The sequence below is a fragment of the Erithacus rubecula genome (genome assembly GCF_903797595.1).
Source record: "Erithacus rubecula genome assembly, chromosome: 4".
Classification (NCBI taxonomy): Eukaryota; Metazoa; Chordata; class Aves; order Passeriformes; family Muscicapidae; genus Erithacus; species Erithacus rubecula.
Genome location: NC_136686.1, coordinates 7,390,649 through 7,412,923, shown reverse-complemented (window position 1 = coordinate 7,412,923; position 22,275 = coordinate 7,390,649). Strand labels below are relative to the sequence as shown.

The window sequence follows — 22,275 nt, the reverse complement described above, 5'->3', positions numbered from 1 at the left end:
ACCCCACTGCCATGGGGTGTGTGCTCCCTACAGCCCAAGAATGAACTCAGTGCAGGCTGCAGCTCTGGAGCAGGTAAATCCCAATGTCACCTGGAATACAGTGCAGGGAACAGCATGAAGCACCCCAACTGCAATTCCCCAGCATTTCATGACAGCAGATTTGGGGAGCTCCCACCTAATCATCCAGTTATAGTTCTACAGATAAAACTAATTAGTCTTTGACCAAGAGACTCCATTCTCCTTTAATATTTAGCTTCTGTTCTGTATTATTTTATTGCTTCCTTGCTGATGTGTGTGAAATTAGTTATGAGCAGCCTGAGAGAGCACATCAATGGCAAAAATCCTTAGCAACTTTAATTTTAGCCAGTAGCTAGAGCAGAATGACTTCAGGGACTCTGGTTGTAAAGGAATGACATGGGGGAAAAGACTTGGAAAACTAAGGGGGGAAGTGAATGACAAAGGTACCCTGATGCACTTTTTCAAATCAAAATGCAAAAACCCAGGGGTGGTTCGTTGTGCTTGGGGTTTTTTTTTCTTCATTTTTAAGTTCTAGAAAGTAGAGCTGGTAGATGGAAAAGATAGGACAGCAGAGATGTGCCAGTCCACAGTACTGCTGTCTTGATTTCATTATCACTTGTCTCAAAACTCATCTCTCCATACCTCAGTCTTTACACCCTGTTCACAGTCTCACCATCCTAGAAATTTTTGAATGGCAGAGGAAACCCATCCATCTTCACAGTGAGCAGAAAGGCTCATATACACTAATTTGTTTCCTCCAAAGTAACACTTTCATCTAGTGTTTATTAAAATATTAATTGACTCAGGAAAAAAAAATCACTTGTGAAAAACACAATGGCTTTTACTCTTTGGGGAAATTTTAGCAGCCTGTAAGGGAAAGAACAGCAAGGCTTCTTCATACAGACACAAACACAGCCCATGGAGAGGAAGAATTTGAATGAGCTGCTTTCAGGGTTTGAAAGCCTAATTGCCAGACTTACAGCAGCCACTGTGAGGATGGCTCCCTGCAAGAAACAACACAATAGAAACCAGTGGAAAAGAATAAAGGAAAGGGAAAAATGAGAAGGAAGGAAAGGACAAGCACTAAGAATTGGCATTCCCACCCATCAAGCAGGTGGAGGCTGGCAGCATTTTCCGTCTGGAGATCCCACACCCCACTGCAAAGCAGCTCCAGAGCTGCAGCCACATGAGGGGGGTGATAGAAATGTCAGTGTAATCCTGACAAGACCAGTTCCCAAGGAGGACAAGGAGGTTTGACAGCAGGGACAGCTCTCCAATTCCCTCTCTCAGGCTTTACAGGCAGGACCAGTCTCCGTGGCTTGATCCTGTTAATGAAAACTTCTGTGCACCTTCATTCCCTTAAAGTCACCCTGGTGACTCTGCCCCTTCCACCTGCAGTGCTCTCCACACAGCCCTGCCACTCCACCTCTAGAAATGTGTATTTTTATAGATGAGTCTGGGTATTTTGGAAAGGGTGGATGATGGAAAGATAACAGCAAGCAGGACTGGGGAACCCTTCAGATCTGTCCCACTTCCCAGCTACTGCTGTGACCCAAAGCCACCACACCCCTGCCCTGTGGGACAGGGAAAGCAACAGAAGGACTTTGGAAGGGACTTTAAAGATCATCCAGTTCCCAAACCCCTTCTGTGGGCAGGGACACCTTCCACTAAACCAGGTGTTGGAATATTCTCTTTAGCTCTGTCATTTTATATTTATAATTAAAACTGTGCCAAGGCTGTGGCTACGTCTCAAATGTAAGTAGTGCACTTGTATACTACACCAATGTATGGAGTGGGTGTCTGTATGATGGATTAGTAAAATTCCACAGCATGTTTTAGGAATCAAACACAGACTCTATCAAAGTGTTCAGACACATCAAGTGTATTACAAGTTTGCTCTTACCATAAAGAGAAGATTAAAACATTTATTTTTGGTCTCAGCATGTTTTTGATTCAAGCACATTAACCATCTTTTTTCCCTTCATGTTTTCAAAAAGAATGACTTGTTTATAACAGGCTTAGGCAAGCTGGTGTTGGAAAGGGAATATAACCTTTTATTTTATTGAATATCAAGATCTAGACTTCCCCTGTTGGAAGTACAAGCACTGGATTTATTTATGCCAGAGGAGTGGAACACAAAACTCAGAGCACACAGAGAAAAGTCCAGCAGTTTCTTTGAGCAGTAATAACCACTGAATTGGGGCAGCAGCAGCTAATCCTCCCAGCACTGGTGCCTTTTTTCCTAGCCCAGTCCATGGGCCTGGACTCACACACTGGAACTGAATTGTGCTCTCCACAAGCCACATCTTGGGTTTATCTGCTCAACAGCAATTCATTCCACAACGAATGCATGTTCTGTGTGCAGTGTTGCAGCAACCCAAAATTCTGTGAAGCAAGAATGAACTTCTCAGGTCCCCCAGCTGATTCTTGGAAGCCCATTAAGGAAATCAAGCAAGGTGCCTATGGGGATTTGCAAATGAAAGAACCAAGTGTTCTTTACCTAAATTGTCCAGATCAGCACACACAGCTAACATTTGCTGGGGAATCAAGTGATCTTGGTCGCTCATTGGCACCACATGTTGTACTTTTCTCTGTAAAAATGTCACATTCTAATTCTTGGTGCAGAAGGGATTGGTCTCAGGGCAGTTTGCACAGCTCTATCCCCCAGCAGCTGGGCAGTATTACCATTTTCAAAAGACTTACCAGCACTGCTATCTAAGGATCTTCCCTAGGCTGCATGATCCAGAGGCAGACACAACAAATTCTCCTCTGTAAATGTCAGCACTCGCACTCGGCGAGCTCAGGTTTCCCCTTAACACACAGATGGAGGATCAGACCAGAGATCAAATGTCAGAGTTACCCACGGCAGGAAATTAAATCAGTTTAGATGGAAGAAAAAAAAAAAAAAAATTATAAACTGAAGCTTTTTTTCCCCCCTAATTATATCTCTAGTTTCCTGCAATGTAAGTTTAAGGTCAAGGGAGCAGACGGAGGTCTTGAAAGGAGTTCTGACCATTAATGAATTGTAGCTACATTGATGCATCCAGAGGAAACTGCTGGGAGGCTGGGGATGGAGGCTGGACAAAATCACCTAGGAGAGCCTGAGGTGGTGGGAAGCTGAATTCACTGCTCCCACCTGTAGTGGTCTCTACCTCCACCAGCTGCAGAGCACAGCCAGCACTGCCCACCTCTTACTGCAGACAAAGTGAAGATGTGTGACTCCCTCTCACAACATGCTTGGCAGGGATTGGCATCCCTGCTAGCCAGAGTTTGTGTCACAGCTGCAATTGGAGCTGGACAAGCTTTGGCACCAGCTTAGCAAGGAAATAAGGGGAACCTTCTACAGCTATGCAGAGAAGCCCCTGTTCCTGCACAGTCTCACATCAGTATATTGTGCTGAGTGTCTTTTCCATATTCGAGCAAATGAGCACTGAAATGTTTATCAAACACCTGGTAAGTTCAGATTTCATGTTGCTACCTGTTCATCCAATTCCCATCCTCTTGTCTGACAACACTGGCCTCCTCTCTAAGGCAGGTTTTGAACTTCAGGTGTATCTCAGCCTTTCCACTCTGGTGGGTCTTCCTCCTTTCTAGTTTCCCAAAAGACTTCCCAAAGCAGGGAAATTAGGAGGATGCAGCAACTCCCAAAGTCACCTTCAGGAACAAAGAATGCAGGACCCAGAATAAACACACACGTTTAATTTCTTTGCAGCACTGGTGAGGCTCAGAGAAAACAGAAGGCAGGATCTGGAACAAGAGCTGCAGCCCTAGAATTACACAGTACATGAACTGTGGACACACATTTACAGTTGTTCAGGCTGTGTATGTGAAACCTTGCATGAAAAACATATTTGCTATACAATGTTAATACATCAAGTATCAAACACCAGTGCATGCTGAGAAACAGTGGTAAACAGAGCTGGGAGTCCAAAATCATACCATGGCCTGCTGGGGAAAACAAACAAACAAACAAAGAAAAACCTAATTTAAAAAAAAAAGCAGGTGGAGCTCTTGGACTTGTTCTTCATGCTTCTTTGGCTCTGTATTTGGAATATAAGCAGTAGAGAACTCGCATTATAGCCTTTGTATCTCCGTTCACAATATCTGTGGATACACAAACCAGAGACAACAAAACCAGATGGAAAGTATTAGCAATCCCTGGAAGAGGATGAGACTGCACCTGCCAGACAGACTCCCACCTTGCCCCAGTTAAAATGTGAACTTGGACAATGGAATTGCCACAGGAAGCAAAACAGGAACTATGGACATAGAAATCAATAATATATTAAATTAACTTGAAGAAAAGGGACTTCTGCTGCATTCTGTTGCTGGAAGACAAGTAAGAGCACATAATGCAGAGTAAGAAATTCACTGGCAAGGAACAGAGGAGATTATTTTATAGGGCATTATATCTTGAGGCTTTTTATGGTTGTTCTATGTCAGGAATCATGTTGGAATTACCTGATTGTTTTTTGTTGTTCCATCATGTTTTGCTGCCATTTTATGCACTGTTTTTTGTTTTGTTGGTTGGTTTTGGGGTCTTTTTTCATTTAGTTTTCAGCTTCTTTTTTCTTGGCTATATAAACTGCTCTTGTATTTAAAAGTTGCAGTGGGAGAAGGTAATGGATTTAGAGCATTTGCTATTCTTATGGTGCTGTAAATCACTGGGAGAAAGACTAACAGAGAAACACTAGTAAAATGAGATCCTTGAAGAGTCTAAATAGTGTAGCTGCAGCAAGGACCCCTAAATCATATTAAATTCACTCACTAGCTGAGGATTTCCCCAGTGAAGCTAAAGGACTTGCAGATGTTGACACCAGTATTTCTTATACTGATCAGCTCTGTGTTTGAGGCAGTGCAGAACAGCCAGAGGGGAGGAGGGAAAGCACAGATTTATTTCTTTTCACACAAAAGGTGGATCTCAGCATGGGGACCTGAGCCCACACCAATTATTCTGTTAATGTTAACATAAATAAAAGCTCTTCCAGGCTCCTAGCTCTGTGCAGCACAGCAAAAAACCCACAGTTCATGAGTGCCCAGCATGCAAACTGCTGACATCACCAAAGCAGTGGTGGGAAAAGAGAGCAAAAGGAAAAACAAAGGAAGCCTTAAATCTTCTCTTTCCCTCTCCATGATACCATGTGTTATGTACCCAACACGAGCACCCACTCACAAATAACAGGGAGCTAGAACTGGAAGAATGCCTTTTCTTTTTAATAAAGTTCTGACTTCCTTGTTCAGCAACAAGCTTGTAGAGGGATGCTGGGATTATGTGCCCTGCAAGATGTCAGAATTTGCAACCACAGCACCACCCATTAATTAACCACATCCCTTGTCCCACCAGGAGCTGGCACCAAAGTTTTCTGTGGAGGGTTTTAATTGGAAAACTGGACTCATCCATATGGAGCTTTTTTGTTTGTTTTTGTGGTGGAGAAAGAAAGAGGAGCATGCATATACATTGATTCAGTGCTGGAAGCATTCACTTGGATGAAGGATCAAGATTCAGTCCCAGGTCTGAACCAAGCATAACAGTGACTAAAAACTTGTGATTTTCATATTCAGGAGACTGACCCACCACTCTTCTGAGTTTGAATAGAGTGATCAGTGTTTCTGATTTTCCAGAGAAATTCTTCAAGGTGTCTTCCCACAGAAATAAGCTTGCTTTTAATGCACTGAATGTTTTTATGAGACAGGAAAATAGCTTTGCCTCCAGCTCAGCTGCTGTAATTTCTCTGTGAGCTGCCACTGGTTTAAATCTTTAACAAATACTGAATTCCTAAACAGTTAAAGTTTAGTGTAAAGTTATTAAACTTATAACAATCCCAGTTTTTTAGTATAGAAATAATGATTTAAAAAAAAAAAAATCTTATTACCTCTACAATTCATTCTGCATGAGGAGCTGTAGGGCAGCCATATAATGAAATGTGTCAGTGTCATTTCCAGAACCTGCTTCCTGCAATTACCCAAACTTTTGCTAAACTAGGATGTTAGCAATTCTATTCCAGGCAGGTTTGCATGTCATGACTCACCTTCAGAGTTCACAGGAAAATTCAGAAGACCTCCCTCTGCTAGCAACTCCAATGCCAGGTTAACATTGTGGAGCTGTTGGAGAGAGAGAGATATTAATATAGCTGACAATGTTTTCTAACCAACAGGAGGTTTTAAAAAGTATTTCTCCAGTAGTTGAAGATATTGATTCATAAATATGTACTTGTGCTTCCTCTCCTTAGATTTGATGAAGTACTCTTCAGAATTTTTTTCCAATTATAATATAAAATTAGATGTAAAATCCAACTCCAGAAAAACATATCCCATGAGGTTGGCAGAAGAATCTATTTATTTAAAAATAGACCTTGCATGTAAAAGACTTGTGTTAATGGGGAAAACAGGCCAGATTCCTAACTGGATCTAATGGATGCATGGAGTCTTTTTCTGAATATTTTGAAACTATGCCCATATGCTTACCACACTTGGAACAAATGAAAAGGAAAAATTTGCTCTATATTTCATTCAGAATTGCAAAGATCAGGTGTGCTTGTTAGCTAGAAGTTTCTGCTGTACTTCTAAAATAACCATTCACATTAGTAGTAGTGATGATATCCTTAATGACACTCATCAGAAACAAAACACATGGCTATAAATGAAGGTTGAGGGGTTTTTCTCATTTTTCCTCACTGCTTTTTCTCTCCCTTCCCCACAAGGGAAAAAGGAGCATAAGCAGTAGTTGTAATCGATTTTTCAAAAGTAATATCCCCTTCTAACAGCTTAAGGGTAGTTGTTTACTTGACTGGTAATTAGCAAATTCCTTTCCTTTAAAGGAATAACCCGAATGAACTTCAGATTCTGTCTTCCTGCCTTCCCTGAGCTACTGGCAATTTATTCTTTGGGAGGCTGCTGTTCCCTGTTATATTGTGACAACAAACACAGGAGTCCCCCCTGAATAGGCCAACAAAACCCCTGTGCTCTGAAGTGAAGCAACAAATTTATGTTTTGCCTGGTTCTCTGATTTACAGGCAACTGACACTGTTTGGATTCAGGTTTGTTTTTTTCCTCTGAGAGTCAGCAGACAGGAGAACTTAAGCCCATGCAGTTCCACACAATTTGCTGATCAGAATGAACAAATCTAATGTTTCCTTAGTGAACCAGCACAGGTAAAAAGGGCACATTTCCCTCTCCATGATGCATTGGGGATTTCCAAGGAATGACAACATGCACATTTCAAAAAGCATCTTCAGACAGAAATACCAATAATTACATAAGAAAGGAAATCCTGGAAAATAAGGTTCTTTGTCTAGCTGTTCTTCCTGACTCAAAAGAACCGGAGAGTTTTCTAGAATTTACAACTGGACAGCAGCCAGGACATCTGGGGTGCTTCAGCTCTGGGCCTGTTTTGGCAAAAGCACCGAGTTCACACAGTTTTGATAAGCACACAAGCCCTCCATCATCATCATCTCCATCTCCTGATTGCACAGATAATCACCCCTAGTTCCAGCCTGAGCTATTTTGTGACTGAGAATTCTTTGTCACAGAAAACACACACCTGTTACACCCATGATCACCCAGAGCTCCACTTCTTTACAGTTACTTGTAAAAGCCCCCAAAAACCCTGCAGCAAACCCACCAATGTGCAGTGTTGTCTTCTTGCACCTCCCAATTGATCACCTCCTGAATTTCATGGAATGGTTTTGATTAGAAGGAGCTGTAAGGTAGATGCACCACACTGATCCCAACAGTGCACGTGGCTGTCACCATTCCAAGAAAAAATGACATCTTTTAAATCCCAGCAAAGGCTACATCTTTATACTTTAGTGCACCAATTAATGTCTAAAATGACAGGGAATTAGGAAGCACAGGGGAATTGAAAGACATGTTTTGTGTACAAATGACAGCTGAGCTATGGTCGATCGATATTTTTAGTTGTAGTGTCATCCTGCTTTTCATTTTGTAATGAGCATCAGAGGAGAAACAAGTGGGAAACACCACTTCAGCAAACTGTTCAACAGCAAGTCCAGTCCTTGGGAGGAACTTTGCTAAAATGAAATGACTCCATTTTGTAAATGTAGCACATTTTATGTAAAGAATTGTACTGAAGCAGTACCCAGCCCCATTCTATTCTTCTCTAATGCCAGTGACAGGCAGGGTAAGAACTGGAAGTCTGAGCTTTGATTTGTACCAGATTTTTAGGGATATCTCATTTCCAGAAAGACATCTGGGAGGCTAGAATAGGGCTAAATCAAAAAGAAAGGGGTTACCCTTGAAATTTTGAATAAGAAAATATTCAAAGATTTCCTCTGAATGAAGCTAATGGAAATGTTTAAAATTTCTGTCCAACTCAATGGGAACAGACCAAACAATTTTGAAAACTGAGTGGAAGAGAAAGGGAAGAAAAGCAAATCTAGGTAAATGCTTTGATTATGTCTGATTCAACCCTTCAAAATATATTTTCCCTGTTTTTAGATTAAAAACAAAATAAAATGAAACAAACTTATTTTCCTAATACTTTAAACAGTTACCAACTGACAGCAGTGTAATTTTGAACCTAGATGTCAAACAATTGTGCTTTTAAACTTTCTGATGAAAAGCTCCATGGGAATATTTATTTGTTAATATAGGACCTCTGAGAATTTTTGTTACAAATAAATATTGCCCAGGGGCATTAGCTGTGCTAAGGTTGGGAATAAGATGAAAGCTTCATCTGCGTGGGGAAGCTGTAATGCAAACCATGCCAGAGGAGAGATTTTCTTCTCTGGCAGCTCTCAAGCAAAAAAGATCTGACACATTTCACTTCACTTTGAGCACAAATCAGGAAAAATACCTACAGTTTCAAGATTTTCAGAGCTACTCAGTGACCCAAATGAAAAAAAGCCTACCCACACCAGAGACAATCTGAAAATACCTCAAATATTTCAAAATATATCAACATCGCAGACCTGTGGAGGAGGCAGCCCAGCACACACTTCCTTCTGGCTGGTGACAGCTTTTACTTTTAAAGAACAGATGAAATCTGCCCAGTAGAGGTGGTAAAAGGTGCCAAGCAGGTCTGGCTGAGTATGTTACAGCCCCCAGCCTCGGGGGAGGAAAGGATATAAACTCTCAAGAGCTTCCCAAACACAGAAAGGGCCTTCAAAATGTTCTGGCCATGCCTTGATTAAGGTATATTTTTAGGGCAGCATAAAGAAACTCACAGGGATCCAGCTCTGCTATGCAAGAGGTGTCATCCTCTTCAAATCTGCTGGCAGGACAGGCTGGTAGAAGAGAGCACACCCATTCCCCAGCACACAGAGCCCTGGATTTCACCAGAAGGCTGCAGAAGCATGGCCAAACAAGTGCAAGTAACAGGTGTTTGCCTCCCATGAGATGCTAATTCTGAAGAGGACACCGACCTGTTCTGAGATATTTTGGCAGCCTGTGTTGGCACTGCCCCAGACCCATCTCCTGCAAACACTGTGGGCATGGGACTTCACACACAGCAGCAGCAGGGCAAGCAAGAGGCAGAACACACAGTTTGATGGCTCAAGCTCTAAATAATTACATAACCTACCATCTCCATGGTGCTGCCTGGAGTCAGGAAGAAATTCCTTAAATTCAAGAAGTAACCCTCTAGTTGTCCAATTAAGAGAAGTAAGATAACCCCATCTGAAAACTAGATAAAAATTGCCTGAAAATTATTTGGCTTTAGTAAACTATTCCAGTAAATGCCATTCTAGCAATAAAGCAATTTAAATGTTACTTGGGCAAGCAGAGAGTCGAATGACTCAACCTCTTCCACAGTAAACTTCATATTTAGTTAGATAAGGCTCCCAAATTCATACTTGTGAAAATGCAACCCTGTAAAAGGACAGCTGTTAAAAAAAAACCTATTACAAATATGAAAATACTTCAGATGAGCACAAGTACATAACTATAAATAATGGAAAATTGTGCCTAGTTATATATGACAAAACACTTGAAAACCTTTTCTTACAGTTGCCCACTGGAAAAATGTAGAAGAGCACCCTGTTTACCAGAGCCCAGGGTGCTCAGCCCAAATTCTCTTCTATTTCATACTCTAAAGAAGCTTTGCATTCAGAGGATGAGACTTTGAAACATGATGAAAATAAGGCCTTCATACCATGAAGCAAATGCAGCATCAATAATCACTAAATACAGCAATAAACTTGGGTTTCATTTTAATGTTCAGGACACCTTTATTTCCATCCTGAAAAAGAGACCACCCTAGGAATTGGGCAGATTCTGAAAATCACACCCTGTAGCATTACAAGGGCATCATTCATTACAAAGGCTGCATTTTTGCATTAATTATTAGCTTCAGAAACTTCAGAGACCAAAGCTTGATATCTTAACCAAAACTTGGAAATCATTATGTTGCCAAATTTCAAATTAAAGTAATAAAAAGGAGAGTTCCTAATGCTGAGAGGAAATACCCAAATGGCTGATAAAACCTGGGTAACATGCAGCTTGGAGCACACTACCTGAGATTCGATGTCTTTCACATTCAATCCTAATTTTCCAACATGCTGATCAACAAATTGTAAAAGTGCCTAAAGAAAAAAAGAAAGGGGAGAAACGGGGAAAGGAATAAATAACTTTTTCAATATTTAAGTTTGGCCTAACAGATTTTGATGTCCACTAAAAAAGTAAATTACCTTTTTTACAGCATCCAGTTTATCTGGAGCACAGTTAAATAACTCATCAAAGGCATCATCTTCTGTATCAAAACAACATTAATTGGTTTTACTTTGAATAACTGCAAGATCAGAGCTTTAATGTGGCTTCAGAAGGAGAAAGGCATTTATAACTTACAGTCCAAGGAGGAAAAGGGTAGCAGGGAGGCAGAGAAAGATGCTGCTTTTATATTTATGCTGGTTTTATATTTATTAAAGGACAGGATGACAGACTTCCCTTCAGCCTGACCACATCAGAGGAAACAATTTACTTCAATCAGCTCTGTAATTTTCACCTGCAGAGGTTCTCAGTTTGTGCTGCCACCAGTCTGAGCACTGGCTAAGTTTCACATCACTTCAGTTTCTCTCTTTTCACTTACATGTCTTTTAACCCTGAACCTCTGGGATAAAATGCAGGGAGCAGAAGAGCTGTGTGTTTAACTGCTCTCCTCGAACAGGAACATCAGTTACACCCAATTTGCAGAAAAAAAATCAGCCTCCTTCCTTCAAAAAACCACAAGCAAGGTATGGAGATGCTGCCCTTCCTCTGAAAACTCAGAGCCAGTGAAAACACAAACAGCCAGTTCTGCCAGCCAGTTTAAAGTGGGCAAGGAGCTGGTGCCAGAAGAGCTGTGCCAGAGAACTAGCAGGAGTCCAAAGACTTCCAAGGAAAGTCTTCCAAAGAAAGTCTTCCAAGGAAAGAGATCCATCCAAGTTCCACCCTCACCTCCCCTCTCTGCCCAGGGGCAGCAAAAGCAGAATCCATCCCCTCACCCAGCACAGATCTGGTTCAAGCATGAGCAAAATATTTGAACCACCCCGAGCAAGGAGAGACACTCTGGGAACACTATTAAATGGAGAGCCAATTTTTACAGCACAGGAAAGCAAAGGCAGCTCTGCTTCAGGGAAATTCCTCCCCAAAGACAGTGACAAAAAAGCCTCCTTTGTGAAAGGGATTCCTCAGCTTTCTCTGTTCTGCCTGTTTGGGGCTTGCTGCAGGAGCAGTGTCAGGGAATAAGTGAATCCATCAAACAAATCAGAGAGAGCCCTCTTCTGGAGCCACACTTGGGGATTTCTCTCTTGCTAAGAAAGCTGTGTTAAAAATAGAGAGAGAGCATCTTGAAGAGTGAATTGCAGATTTCTCGTCCCAGCAGAATCAGCCCATTACAAGAAACACCTAATTATGAGTTGGTTTTTTTTTTTTCTTTTTTTCTTTTTGTTTGTTTGGGGCAAGGTGTGAGTGTTGGGGTTTCTTTCACAATTTCAGCCCACACTAGAGAACACTCACTGGAATAAGTGATAAATAGATATTAAATTATATAGTTTGCACCTCTGCAAAGGATGAAAATGCCAAAATAAAGGGCACAGCAGAGAATTCAAAAGGTTGCCCTGCTTCTCTGTGGATGCAGTGTGCTCATTTCCAGCAGGGAACAGCAGCTCACACTGAAGTCTGAGCAGCGCCCAGATCTTATGCAGGCTTTACACACCAGGAGATTTTTCACCTCAAGTGTTTCCCAGCCCTCAAAAGCCCTAAGGGTAAAAGCTCTGGGGATGTTGGTTTGACTGAGCTGGCATCCACAACCCGGTTCAGTGGATTTCAAAGTCTCATTTGCAAACTGTAGGAAGGAAAGAACAAAAGCCAGCAACAAGAACCAGAGTTCTGAAGCCTTTATAAATAGTGAACATGGTCCATGCACAAATCCAAGCTGCACTGTGCCCCCAGCCAGGTTTCTTTTTGGGTCATCCACCCACCTTCATGCCCTGCCTCCCCTCCCAGGTGCTGCCTGTAGCCCACAGGCAGTGACCACCCAGTTTCCAAGCTGCATTCTGTCAGTATGAGCAGGCATTAACAGAAGACATTTGGAGAAAAACACCAGGAAAAAAAATCCATGAATCTCTCCATTTGCTTTAGTGGGAGCATACTGATTTTATCATGGGGTAAAAATGGATCAGGACATAGTGTGTAAAAGCACATAATGAAACACTGACTTGGCAATGCCAGCACTTACTTGTCTGTGCTTCTATATTCTCTCTGGAAGAGCAATAAAAAGCAAGAATTAGAGAAATGATTCCGCAGAGCTGATCTTATTCATGAGCTTTGCTGTAAAGCAGGAGATAGAGTTCAAAGTGGCATTGACTTTGTGTCAGAGTGACTTTCCAACAGACATTTTTAAGTCTACTGCATATCTGGGTATGGTCTGGGAAGCATATGAGATTTTAACTGGCCCACACACCAATGAACACTTATTTTACAAGCACAATCCTCAATATCCTCTTCCAATAAGCTGCTCATGATATTAGAGCTTGAAGATGTTCTAGCATATAAAAAATGATAGTAGGAAAATCTGTTTCTAGGTCTTAGAATTATGTCCATATTTTTTTGGTATAGAAATGGTATCCTGCTACTTAACTACTCACACACTCAGCAAGCTAAAACATTTCTTTTACAGTAAAATAAGAAAAAACTGCCTCCTTCCTCTTTATTTAAAGACACAACAGCAACAAATTAAAAGTAGATTTAAACCTTGTGGATTTAGAAAATTTCCAAATTAGTCTGGCACAGGTAAATTTACAGTCCTGGAATTTTGTTACTATATTTGTTATGCAATTCCATGGCAATGATAAATGTTAAGCTTCAGGAATAATCATGCATATTGATTTAAAGAAGTTTATGTATAGAATAAATAAAGTATTGCACCATAACGCCAAATATGAAGAGGGGAATAAATAAAAGAAGAAGAAATCAGAGAAACAACTCACATTCATATGCATGCCTGGGTTTACACTTTTTTCATCATCATGATCCCAGCTACTTTTTGTAAGGGGGAACACACCCACAATGTTTCTCTTCTGATTGACAGTGTAAAAACCAGCTCTAACCCCTCTTACTTGTTCTCTGTGATATATTCCACTGCATTTGATGTCTTTAATCCTCCAGATGTGGTCTGTTGAAAGGACAATAAACAATGTTGGGTTTGTCATACAAAAAAATACTCCATAAACAAGTTTTCACCACCTGTTTGATGCCTTAAATGATTATCAGAGGGCATTAATTCAATAATTTCAGTACAGTCAGTACAGGTAGTTTGAGAGATTTCTGCTTCCTTCTGCTCTCTTCAGTCTCCAATAGAAAATCTCTTATTTGACCATCAGAGGAAGTCCTTGGTGTTTGCTGCTCTTTCCTTTCAGGCAGTGAAAAACCTTCTGTGTTTACATACACTGGTGGTGCTAATTTTTGCAATTATATCCCAAATTGTGAAGTATTTGATATTCTCCTAAAGTCTCAGAATTGACTTTAAGAAACAAAATAGAGGAAGAAAATGTGTAGATATCTGATTGTAGAGAAAAATACCAAAATGCAACCCCAACAGAAGGGGAGTAAAAACTCCTGTCACCTAAAGAAAGAAATCTTCAGCATTAAAAAAAAACAAACCTCCAAACCTTTATGATTTATGAACATAAGCATCTATTTTAAAACATTTAGAGGCAGTAACATCAGGATTTCTTCATTTTCTTCTTTACAGAGATCAACAGCTGCTTTCAGTTTGGATCATTCCCTTATTTGGCTGAGGAAGAAAAACAGCACAGTACATTTCCCCTTTTAAAGACAGAGTATCCAAACTGAAATCTCAATCTAATCCAACAAACTCAGAAACTGAAAGGTGTGATTCACAGAAAATTTCTCTTTTGCAGCTGCACACACATTTCTCCTAATTCTAAGCAGGTTAGCCTTGTGAAAGGATCTACTGTAACAAATACTGAAACTACAAATACTGAAATTACAAATACCTCGATGGTGATTGTCTCCACTTGGACGTTTGGAGGCAGAGCCAGGGTGGGTTCAAAGTGCTTTGCTATTGCAACCAGAAGATGCAGTGTGCTCAGTAAATCCTTTCCCAGGATAGCTATTGAGTGTAAAAGAAGAAAAAGATGCTCAGTGTGCAAAACATGTGAACTTCCCTCCAACACCATGAATTCCCCCTGTGCAGAGGAACCCAAAGTCATGGAGAGCCATAACACAGGTGGGACAGCAGATTTTATATAATCAGAGGTTTATATAATATCAAAATTTAGCAATAGCATGGTTTAAAAGTGAGATGCTGAGGGCTCTTAAGTGATCCACAAGCCACACACTTAGAGGAGGCAAACCCAGGCAGGGTCAGATATTTCTGTCTCACTTTTGATTCAACTAGTAATTGAAAACAGGTTGTTTAATTACTGTGCTGGCAGCACATTGCCTCACAGCAGCCTTATAGCACAGGAAGCCTGTGATGGATAATTTTCTTCAATTTCACTTCTGCACCTACATTCCACACTCCATTTCAGCTGACGTTCTTCCAGCTGCAAACACTTGGCCACAGCTTCCAGAATCACAGAGAGTTTCTGCCGCTGCTTTTTTTCTGTTAATGCAATCTTGTCAACATCCAGCTTGAGAGATCCTAAGTTTTCTTTAACAGAGGGTCCATAGAAAGAAGGATGTATTTTAATGTCATTGTAGGGAAAAAAGAAAATAATTAGAAACATAAAATGACAGCAAAGCACACACAGTCTTATTTTAAATGTTCAGTATCAGTATCATTAAGATGCTCTACAAAAGGGAGAGGACTCAAGTCACTCCTTGTAGCATCATCCCCCAGCCCTAGCTCTTTATGTTCCTTCTACAGAAATCCAAGGACTGAATCTTTCCTGTAGATAATGTACAAAGTCAATATCAACTCATATACAGAAGAAATCCAAGCTCATTGCTCTGGCTGAAAATCAGCCAGTCCTGCTCATGGTGCTGCTCTCAGCCTTGGTGGAAAGGAGATAGATTTAAAAGATGTCCCCAAAGAGAGTGAAAAGGGAAAGACAAATGTAGTAGGGACAGGAGAGATGGAAAAATATGCACAACACACTGTTCCAGGAGGTCACATCTTTTCACAAGCACCACATAGTGCCAAAAGCCTCTTAGATTTTTCCCAGTTCCAGTACCAGAACAGTTCTTTGGACCTAGAACTTTTAATTTTTTTTTTTTTTTTTTTAAATGCAGGAAAACATATATTACAATGCTGATTCCATCCAATGTTTCTGGTGGCACCACAAGCCACCTTTGTGTTCCTGGTATATGAAACCCTCAATTTCAGAACGACTGAATTTCATACTTCACAGTTATCCTTTTTATTATGTCAACCAGCAGGTAATAAGAATTCCCTAGAAGTAAAATAACCATGTAAAACAATAGTGGGAATTTGTTCAGAATGGTGATTACCCCAGCTGGACCCCAGTGCAGTGAGAGGTGATGGCAGGTCCCTGCTATTGTGATTCCTGAGATTTATTCTCTGATTGGAAAGTTCCTCCATGACATGTCTGCAAGAACTAAGCTCAAAGCAGCAGCTCACCCAGGAGATGATGAAGTACCAGCCCGTCATACAGGTCTTCCTCCAGGCTTTTAACTACTATGTGTTCCTCTTTCAGAGTTCTGTTAATCCACTCAGTCAAGAACTGCAGGGGAAAACAAAAAAATTATATTCCTGTTGTTTAGACAGCACTCACTGCTGTGTTCTGTTTCATCTCTCTCTTCAAGATTTGCTTTCAATCTCCACTTCCTTTGCGCTTTTTGGTCGTTTTTAAAGGGTTATTTTTTCCTAATTTTCAAGTGAGGCAGACATCTTGCTACTTACATTCTGAGGAATTCTGTCATACAGCTGGGAAGAGAGGCCTTCTTCCTACTCCCACCAGGGAAAAGGCTGTACTCCCATCCCCTGCCTTCATCACACGTCACAGAATTCACACAAATTCAACTGCCAGGGAGAAGTTTGTAAGAAAAGAGGCTTGGCTCATTCTGTGGGTAGTTTCTTGTACTCATCCACACTACTAGCACTCCTCCCTCTCATCTCCTGGTTTTGTTTCCTTTTTCTTTCTGCAATATCGTACCACTCAGTCCCCAAATACCTCCTTGGAAGCTTTCTAACATGGCAGTCCTCCCACTGGCCTTCCAATATCCTTCCTGCCTTTGCAAGGGCAAACTGCTCAGGAAGCCAAGATCTGGAGGGAGAGGAACCACATGTGCTCCTAGACAGGAGAAAAAAGCACTTCTCCAAGCATGTGATTTATTCACATGTGTTGAGAGAAAGGGAAAATGACCTGGTGAAGCAGAACAGAAAAGCAGTAGCCCCAGCTGGCTGCCAACATGAACATCCCTCTTGTAAGAGGGAAGGGTCTTGCTTTTATTGCTGTGATTGTTAGGAGTGAGTGTCTGGAGTGGATAATATCCTTCTCACTTGCTGTAAACAGAGAAGAAAATTCATAGCAGATTCCTGTAAGCTCGCCAACATTAACAAAAATATAAGAAGAGTTGGAAAAGTCTCTGAGAAGCTTGGAACTGCACAAGAAATAAAAAGGCCTGAACTGAGAAGCTGTCAAAGTGTAATACATATCCTCTGCTAAGAAGTAACCAGAGCAGAAAGTTCTGCCCTTCAGCTGATGCTTGGGGACACTTTGGATGTGTGAGGGGTAGAGCTCACCCCAAACACAAGAGTACAGCCAGGGGGAAATCAGGAAAGCAGCAAGCACTGCTGGGAACAGACCCATGGCATCCTTCCTTTGCTCTCCCAGCTCGACACATCTGCATCCACATTTAAATCCACAGCCACATCCACAGCCACACCCTCATCCACACACACAGCCACATCCACATCCACATCTGCATTCACACCTACATCCACATCCATACCTGCATCCACATCCACACCCTACAATTTACTCAACTCTGCTTTCTGCCCAGCTGTGGGGGCCCTGCTCAGCTGCAGAGCAGAGCCTCATGTCTAAAAACATGCCTAAAAACATATAAAAATGAGTAAACAGGGAAAGCAGAAAAGGAATACTTTGGGAAGTTTGCTGCTGGCTTCTGAATGTAACCATATTTCATTTTACTTGCAACTGGATATTTATAGAAACTACAGGGAGCTATTTCATATTTCTCAGTTTTCCAAAACCACCTCAAAATGAAAATGCAGTGAAACATTCTCTCTCCCCAGTGAGTTTCTTTGCTTCCCTTGTTCTTCCCTTGAAGATTCCTTCCTGCCCCTGTCTCCATCCCAGATTTTCTCTAGAGAAGCCATCAAGTCTTTACATTAAGAAGGCAATCGAGGGGCACCGATGGGCACCCAGAGGACTCTGCCTCCCTCAGGACACAATTTCCATCTCCTCATCACCCAAAGAAAAGAAGTTAGACAATGATGACCTGTTTCAGGTATCTGTGACAGGAAATGGATTAAGCACTGAAGCCCACAGAAATCTTCATAACTGAGGAAAACTTTTCATTTTTGGCAACCTCAAAATAACAAATTCGGTTTTTCTGCTGACATTTTGCAGCACCACCTTTCAGACTTTCCCTTTGCTATAACAACATCATGAAAGACACAAAGTCAAATCTTTTCGTTCAAATGTGAATACCTAATATAGAAACATGCCTACCTACATGTTTATAAATGCAAGAAAATACAAAGAAAAGCACATATCTTGAGCTGCTTTTCATAATATTTGTAACAATTTCAGTGCCTCCACAATACAAGGAGTGCTGGTCTCATACAACATGTGCCAGTTTTCTTCCAGGAAGTTTCATTACATGGACTGTACCATTAGAGAAATTGAAACAGTGATTGCACATACCAGGCAGACTTTCAAAATTATATGAAAATAAAGTGCTTGCCTATGGAATAGGATTCATCCTTCACAGTTACCTCAAGCAGGCAATGTACCATACAAGGGCCTGAAAGCTCCCATCCCAAATTCCTGGTGCCTTGCATACTCTCCATCCAATCCCCTGTGCTCTCTGCTCCCCTTGCCAGCTGAGCCAGCTGCTGCTGAAGGCTCTTGCAAATCAGCAGAGCAACCCTAAAAGTTACCATGGTGTTGGAGTTAGAGAATTAGGGGTGTCTCTAAATTTTTCAGAGAGAAATCAGAGTGCAGGGATTGAATTAAAGCTTGTGGATGGACTGAAGTATATTGAGCCACTTACACATAAAGTAGAAGTTTAAGTTTAAGTTTTAGTGTAAGTTTAAGTTTTAGGATAGGTAAGTGAGTTAGTAAGTTTAGTATGAGCTGTAATGCTTTTAGTAAGTGAAAGGTTCAAATGCCAGAGTGGAAGTATGAGTTCTAGTGAAGGTTGAAAAACATACTGATATTTTCAGTAGAAGCTCTAGGACTATGGCTGTAGACAGTACTTAGACATAACAGAGTTATAGTAAGAACATTGCTTACATTTTTTAGAGAGAACAAGATAGGTCCTATGCATAATCTATAAGTAACCTAGCATGTTAAGAAACTAGAATTCTAATAAGTTTAAGAGTTGCAGTCCAATTTTGCACCTTAACTTTTTAGGAAGATCCTGTATAAGAGTATGTATTGGAAACAGTTGGTGCTTATTGCCACTGCTCTTGCCATTTGCATTTTGCCAGAGCTTTTGCTTTTCACTTTTGCCATTGCTTGTTTTTTTTTCACATTTAAGACTAATGTACTTTCTAATAAATAACATTTTTAGCAACTATTAGCTATTTGCTTATTTAAGATAACCCAACGAAATCAGTGCCTAGAGCAGCTCACAGCATGGGGTCAGTGCAGCAAATCTGCACCATGTCTCTCTTTAGTCACAGCAAATGCTGCCATGGGTCTGCTTGTGGTCCCAGCACGTTTTTTTTGGCTTGATTCTTGTAGCTGTTACATTACCACCACAGTGAAAGAGCAGCTGGGTGCTTCTGGTGTGGCTCCCCCACACAGCCCAGCTTAGGAGAGGTGTCACATCAGAAGCCACTCAGGTTTGTGTCTGCACTCCACACCCATTGCATTTCACTGCATTGGGAGATGGATCCTGTATGGCCCCAGCCACCCTGATGCTGTGTGAAACTAAAGCTCCTCTTTGCTTCTATGGAGCCCAAATGCCAAAATCAGAGCTCCTTCCCATCTGTAGAGTGAGGAGCTTGGGTCAGAGAGCTGGGCAATTTACAGGGCTGAAAGAGGTTAAAGAACCAGGTTCTTTGCTTCCTTTAACCCAGCTTGAGGTGGGGGTAAATCTATACAGTAAAAGAAGTGGTACCAGTTTCAATTCTTCCAGTTTGGGGTTGTTTGAGGTCTGTTTTATGAGTTTCCTCTTCTCACCTATGAAAGGAAGCAAACAAGATCCATCTCAGTTATCAGATATGACTAAAGCAAGTTTGTAGCTTTAGAATATCAGTTTGATATTCCCAATATGGCTAATTGCCCTATATAGAGACATTTCTTTTGCATTTTAATTAATTCCTTATGGGCAAGAAACTGGTACAGCAGACTACTAAGCCTGCTGTTGGAAATTATGCTTCAGGGTACTCCAAATCAGTAAATCTAGATGGACAGTTCTAGAAAGGAAAACACTCTTGGTCATATCCACATGTATGCAACTTAAATATAAGTTAAAGAACTAGCTGGACTTTGTGTTGCTTCTTTATGGTCTGCTCCCAAAGAGTCAGCAAATTGCACACACAGAGTTTACCCATTTCTGATACAGCCATGGGATCACTGCTGAAAAATGCACAATTCATTTGTACAGCACATTTTCTGTTTCGCCCTTCAGGGGGTTCTTGGGCCTTTTATCTGTCCTGGCACATACCTTTAGTGGTGACATCATCAGTTAGGAATCGATCAAGTGTAGAAGGCAGTGTAACTGCATTTAAAAAGTCTGGCTCCATTGTCTTTAATCACTCCTGATAAACTGGTAAAAAACATTGGGGGGAAGGGAACATGAGTAAAGACATGTAAAGATCAAAATTAGTGCTAAGAAAACAAATAAACTGAAAGAGTTTATTTAATCAGTTACTATTTCATCATTAGCTACTTTTTAAAAAATCTGAAAATATATTTAAATATGTACAAAGAAAAAGAACTTAAAAATATTTTTCATTTTTTCCTGTTACTCATCAAAATGTAGGGAAAAAAAAAGACCTGAAGACCCGAACTAAAACTTGCTTTAATTACATTTAATTGCATTTTCCCTGTATTAGATAAGTAAAATCCTATTTCAACTGAAGTGAAAAATAAGCTTTCTGTCCCTAGGAATTAATGGATATGTGCTAGAAAATATAAAAATTACCAATAAGGAATTAAAGAATGATTAAGAAACAATTAAGGAATATTAAATCAAGAACCCAGTAGTTACATTACTGAGACAAGTTACTACATATAAGCAGCTTCCTTTATTAGACCTGGTACAGCTGTGGGGAAACAAGGACAGCTACTGGCATCTGAATAGTCTCTTTTACAAATTCTAGTATAGAGTCATAGAATCATTTAGATTGGAAAAGACCTCTGAGATCATTGAATCCCAACTGTTCACCCACCACTAAACCATGTTGCCAAGTGCCACATCTGATTGTTTTTTAATCTCTCCAGGCATGGTGACTCCAACACTTCCATGGGCAGCCCCTTCCCGTGCTTGGCTGCCCTTTCAGTGCAAAAATTCCTCCTGGTGTCCAACCTGAGCCTCCCCTGGCACAGCTTGAGGCTGTTTGCTCCCATCCTGTCCCTGTTCCCTGGGAGCAGAGCCTGACCCCCCAGCTGTCCCCTCCTGTCAGGGAGTTGTGCAGAGCCAGAAGGTTCCCTGAGCCTCCTTTTCTCCAGGCTGAGCCCCTTTCCCAGCTCCCTCAGCCCCTCCTGCTGCTCCAGCCCCTTCCCCAGCTCCGTTCCCTTCCCTGGACACGCTCCAGCCCCTCAGTGTCTTTCTTGTGCTGAGGCTCCCAGCAGTGCCCAGGCTCTGAGGAATGGCCCCAGCAGTGCCAGCACAGGGGACAGTCCCTGCCTGGCCCTGCTGCCACCCCATGGCTGCACAGCCCAGGTGCCATTGGCCTCTTGCTCCCCTGGGCACAGCTGGGCTCGTGTCCAGCCGCTGTCCCCAGCACCCCCAGGGCCTTTCCCAGCTTTCCAGCCCCTCTGCCCCAGCCTGGAGCTGCAGCCCTTCAGGTGACCCAGGGCAGGACTGGGTGTGCCCTTGATCCCCTTGTCCAGATCATCAGTAAAGATTAAATAGGACTGGCCCAGTGCTGAGCCCTGGGGACTCCACCTGTGACCAGTCACCATCTGGCTCCACTCTCTGAGCCCAGCCTTCCAGACTTGCAAGAAGCAAGATGGTTCTTCACAAACTAAATTGATTTAAGTGCCAGAAATCATAATCACAAACTGTGATTACAGCTGTACTGTGGCCTGCAGAGGGGAAAGAAATTACAGGAGGATGAGAACTCGGGACACTTATAGCAGACTGGTTCTAGCTTGAATAAGAGAACTCATCCTTCCCAACAGTCCAAAAATCTCTGAAAGTCAGAGCAGAGCAGATATGATGACCAGGAACACTTTTACTGCTGGGCCACTGTAGAAGAGGGGATGCTGATTGGTTTTGTGCTTTTTCTAAACAGAAAATATGATGATCCATATTAGAGGAGCCCTCAGGAGAGTTCTCCCACTCTACCCAGGGTGCCCACACTGGGTGCCCTGTTTCCTAAGGCTGCCTGTGAAGTGAGTGGGAATGGCACCTTTAAAGATCAATCCAGAGCATTTAAATGAGTGTTTAATCCTAGTTTTAGGAGTGGAG

General features: G+C 41.6%; 1 protein-coding gene across 4 annotated transcripts; it reads right to left on the bottom strand.

Moving 5' to 3' along the window:
* Positions 1-3,989: 3,989 nt before the first annotated feature.
* PARVG (parvin gamma) lies at positions 3,990-20,406 on the bottom strand. 4 transcript variants are annotated; one of them, XM_079303821.1, is made up of 12 exons: positions 20,305-20,406; positions 19,756-19,817; positions 16,061-16,163; positions 14,990-15,130; positions 14,472-14,587; positions 13,572-13,627; positions 12,692-12,714; positions 10,665-10,726; positions 10,491-10,559; positions 9,560-9,661; positions 6,048-6,120; positions 3,990-4,122 (listed from the first exon to the last, which is right to left on the bottom strand). In XM_079303821.1, the coding sequence occupies exons 1-12, from the start codon at positions 20,381-20,383 to the stop codon at positions 4,043-4,045; spliced, it is 966 nt and encodes a 321-aa protein (XP_079159947.1). In that variant the 5' UTR covers positions 20,384-20,406; the 3' UTR covers positions 3,990-4,042. The 4 variants fall into 4 exon arrangements, with proteins under 4 accessions (XP_079159947.1, XP_079159948.1, XP_079159949.1 ...); XM_079303822.1 differs by having other exon boundaries at positions 14,990-15,121; XM_079303823.1 differs by lacking the exon at positions 9,560-9,661.
* Between the last annotated feature and the right edge of the window lie 1,869 nt (positions 20,407-22,275).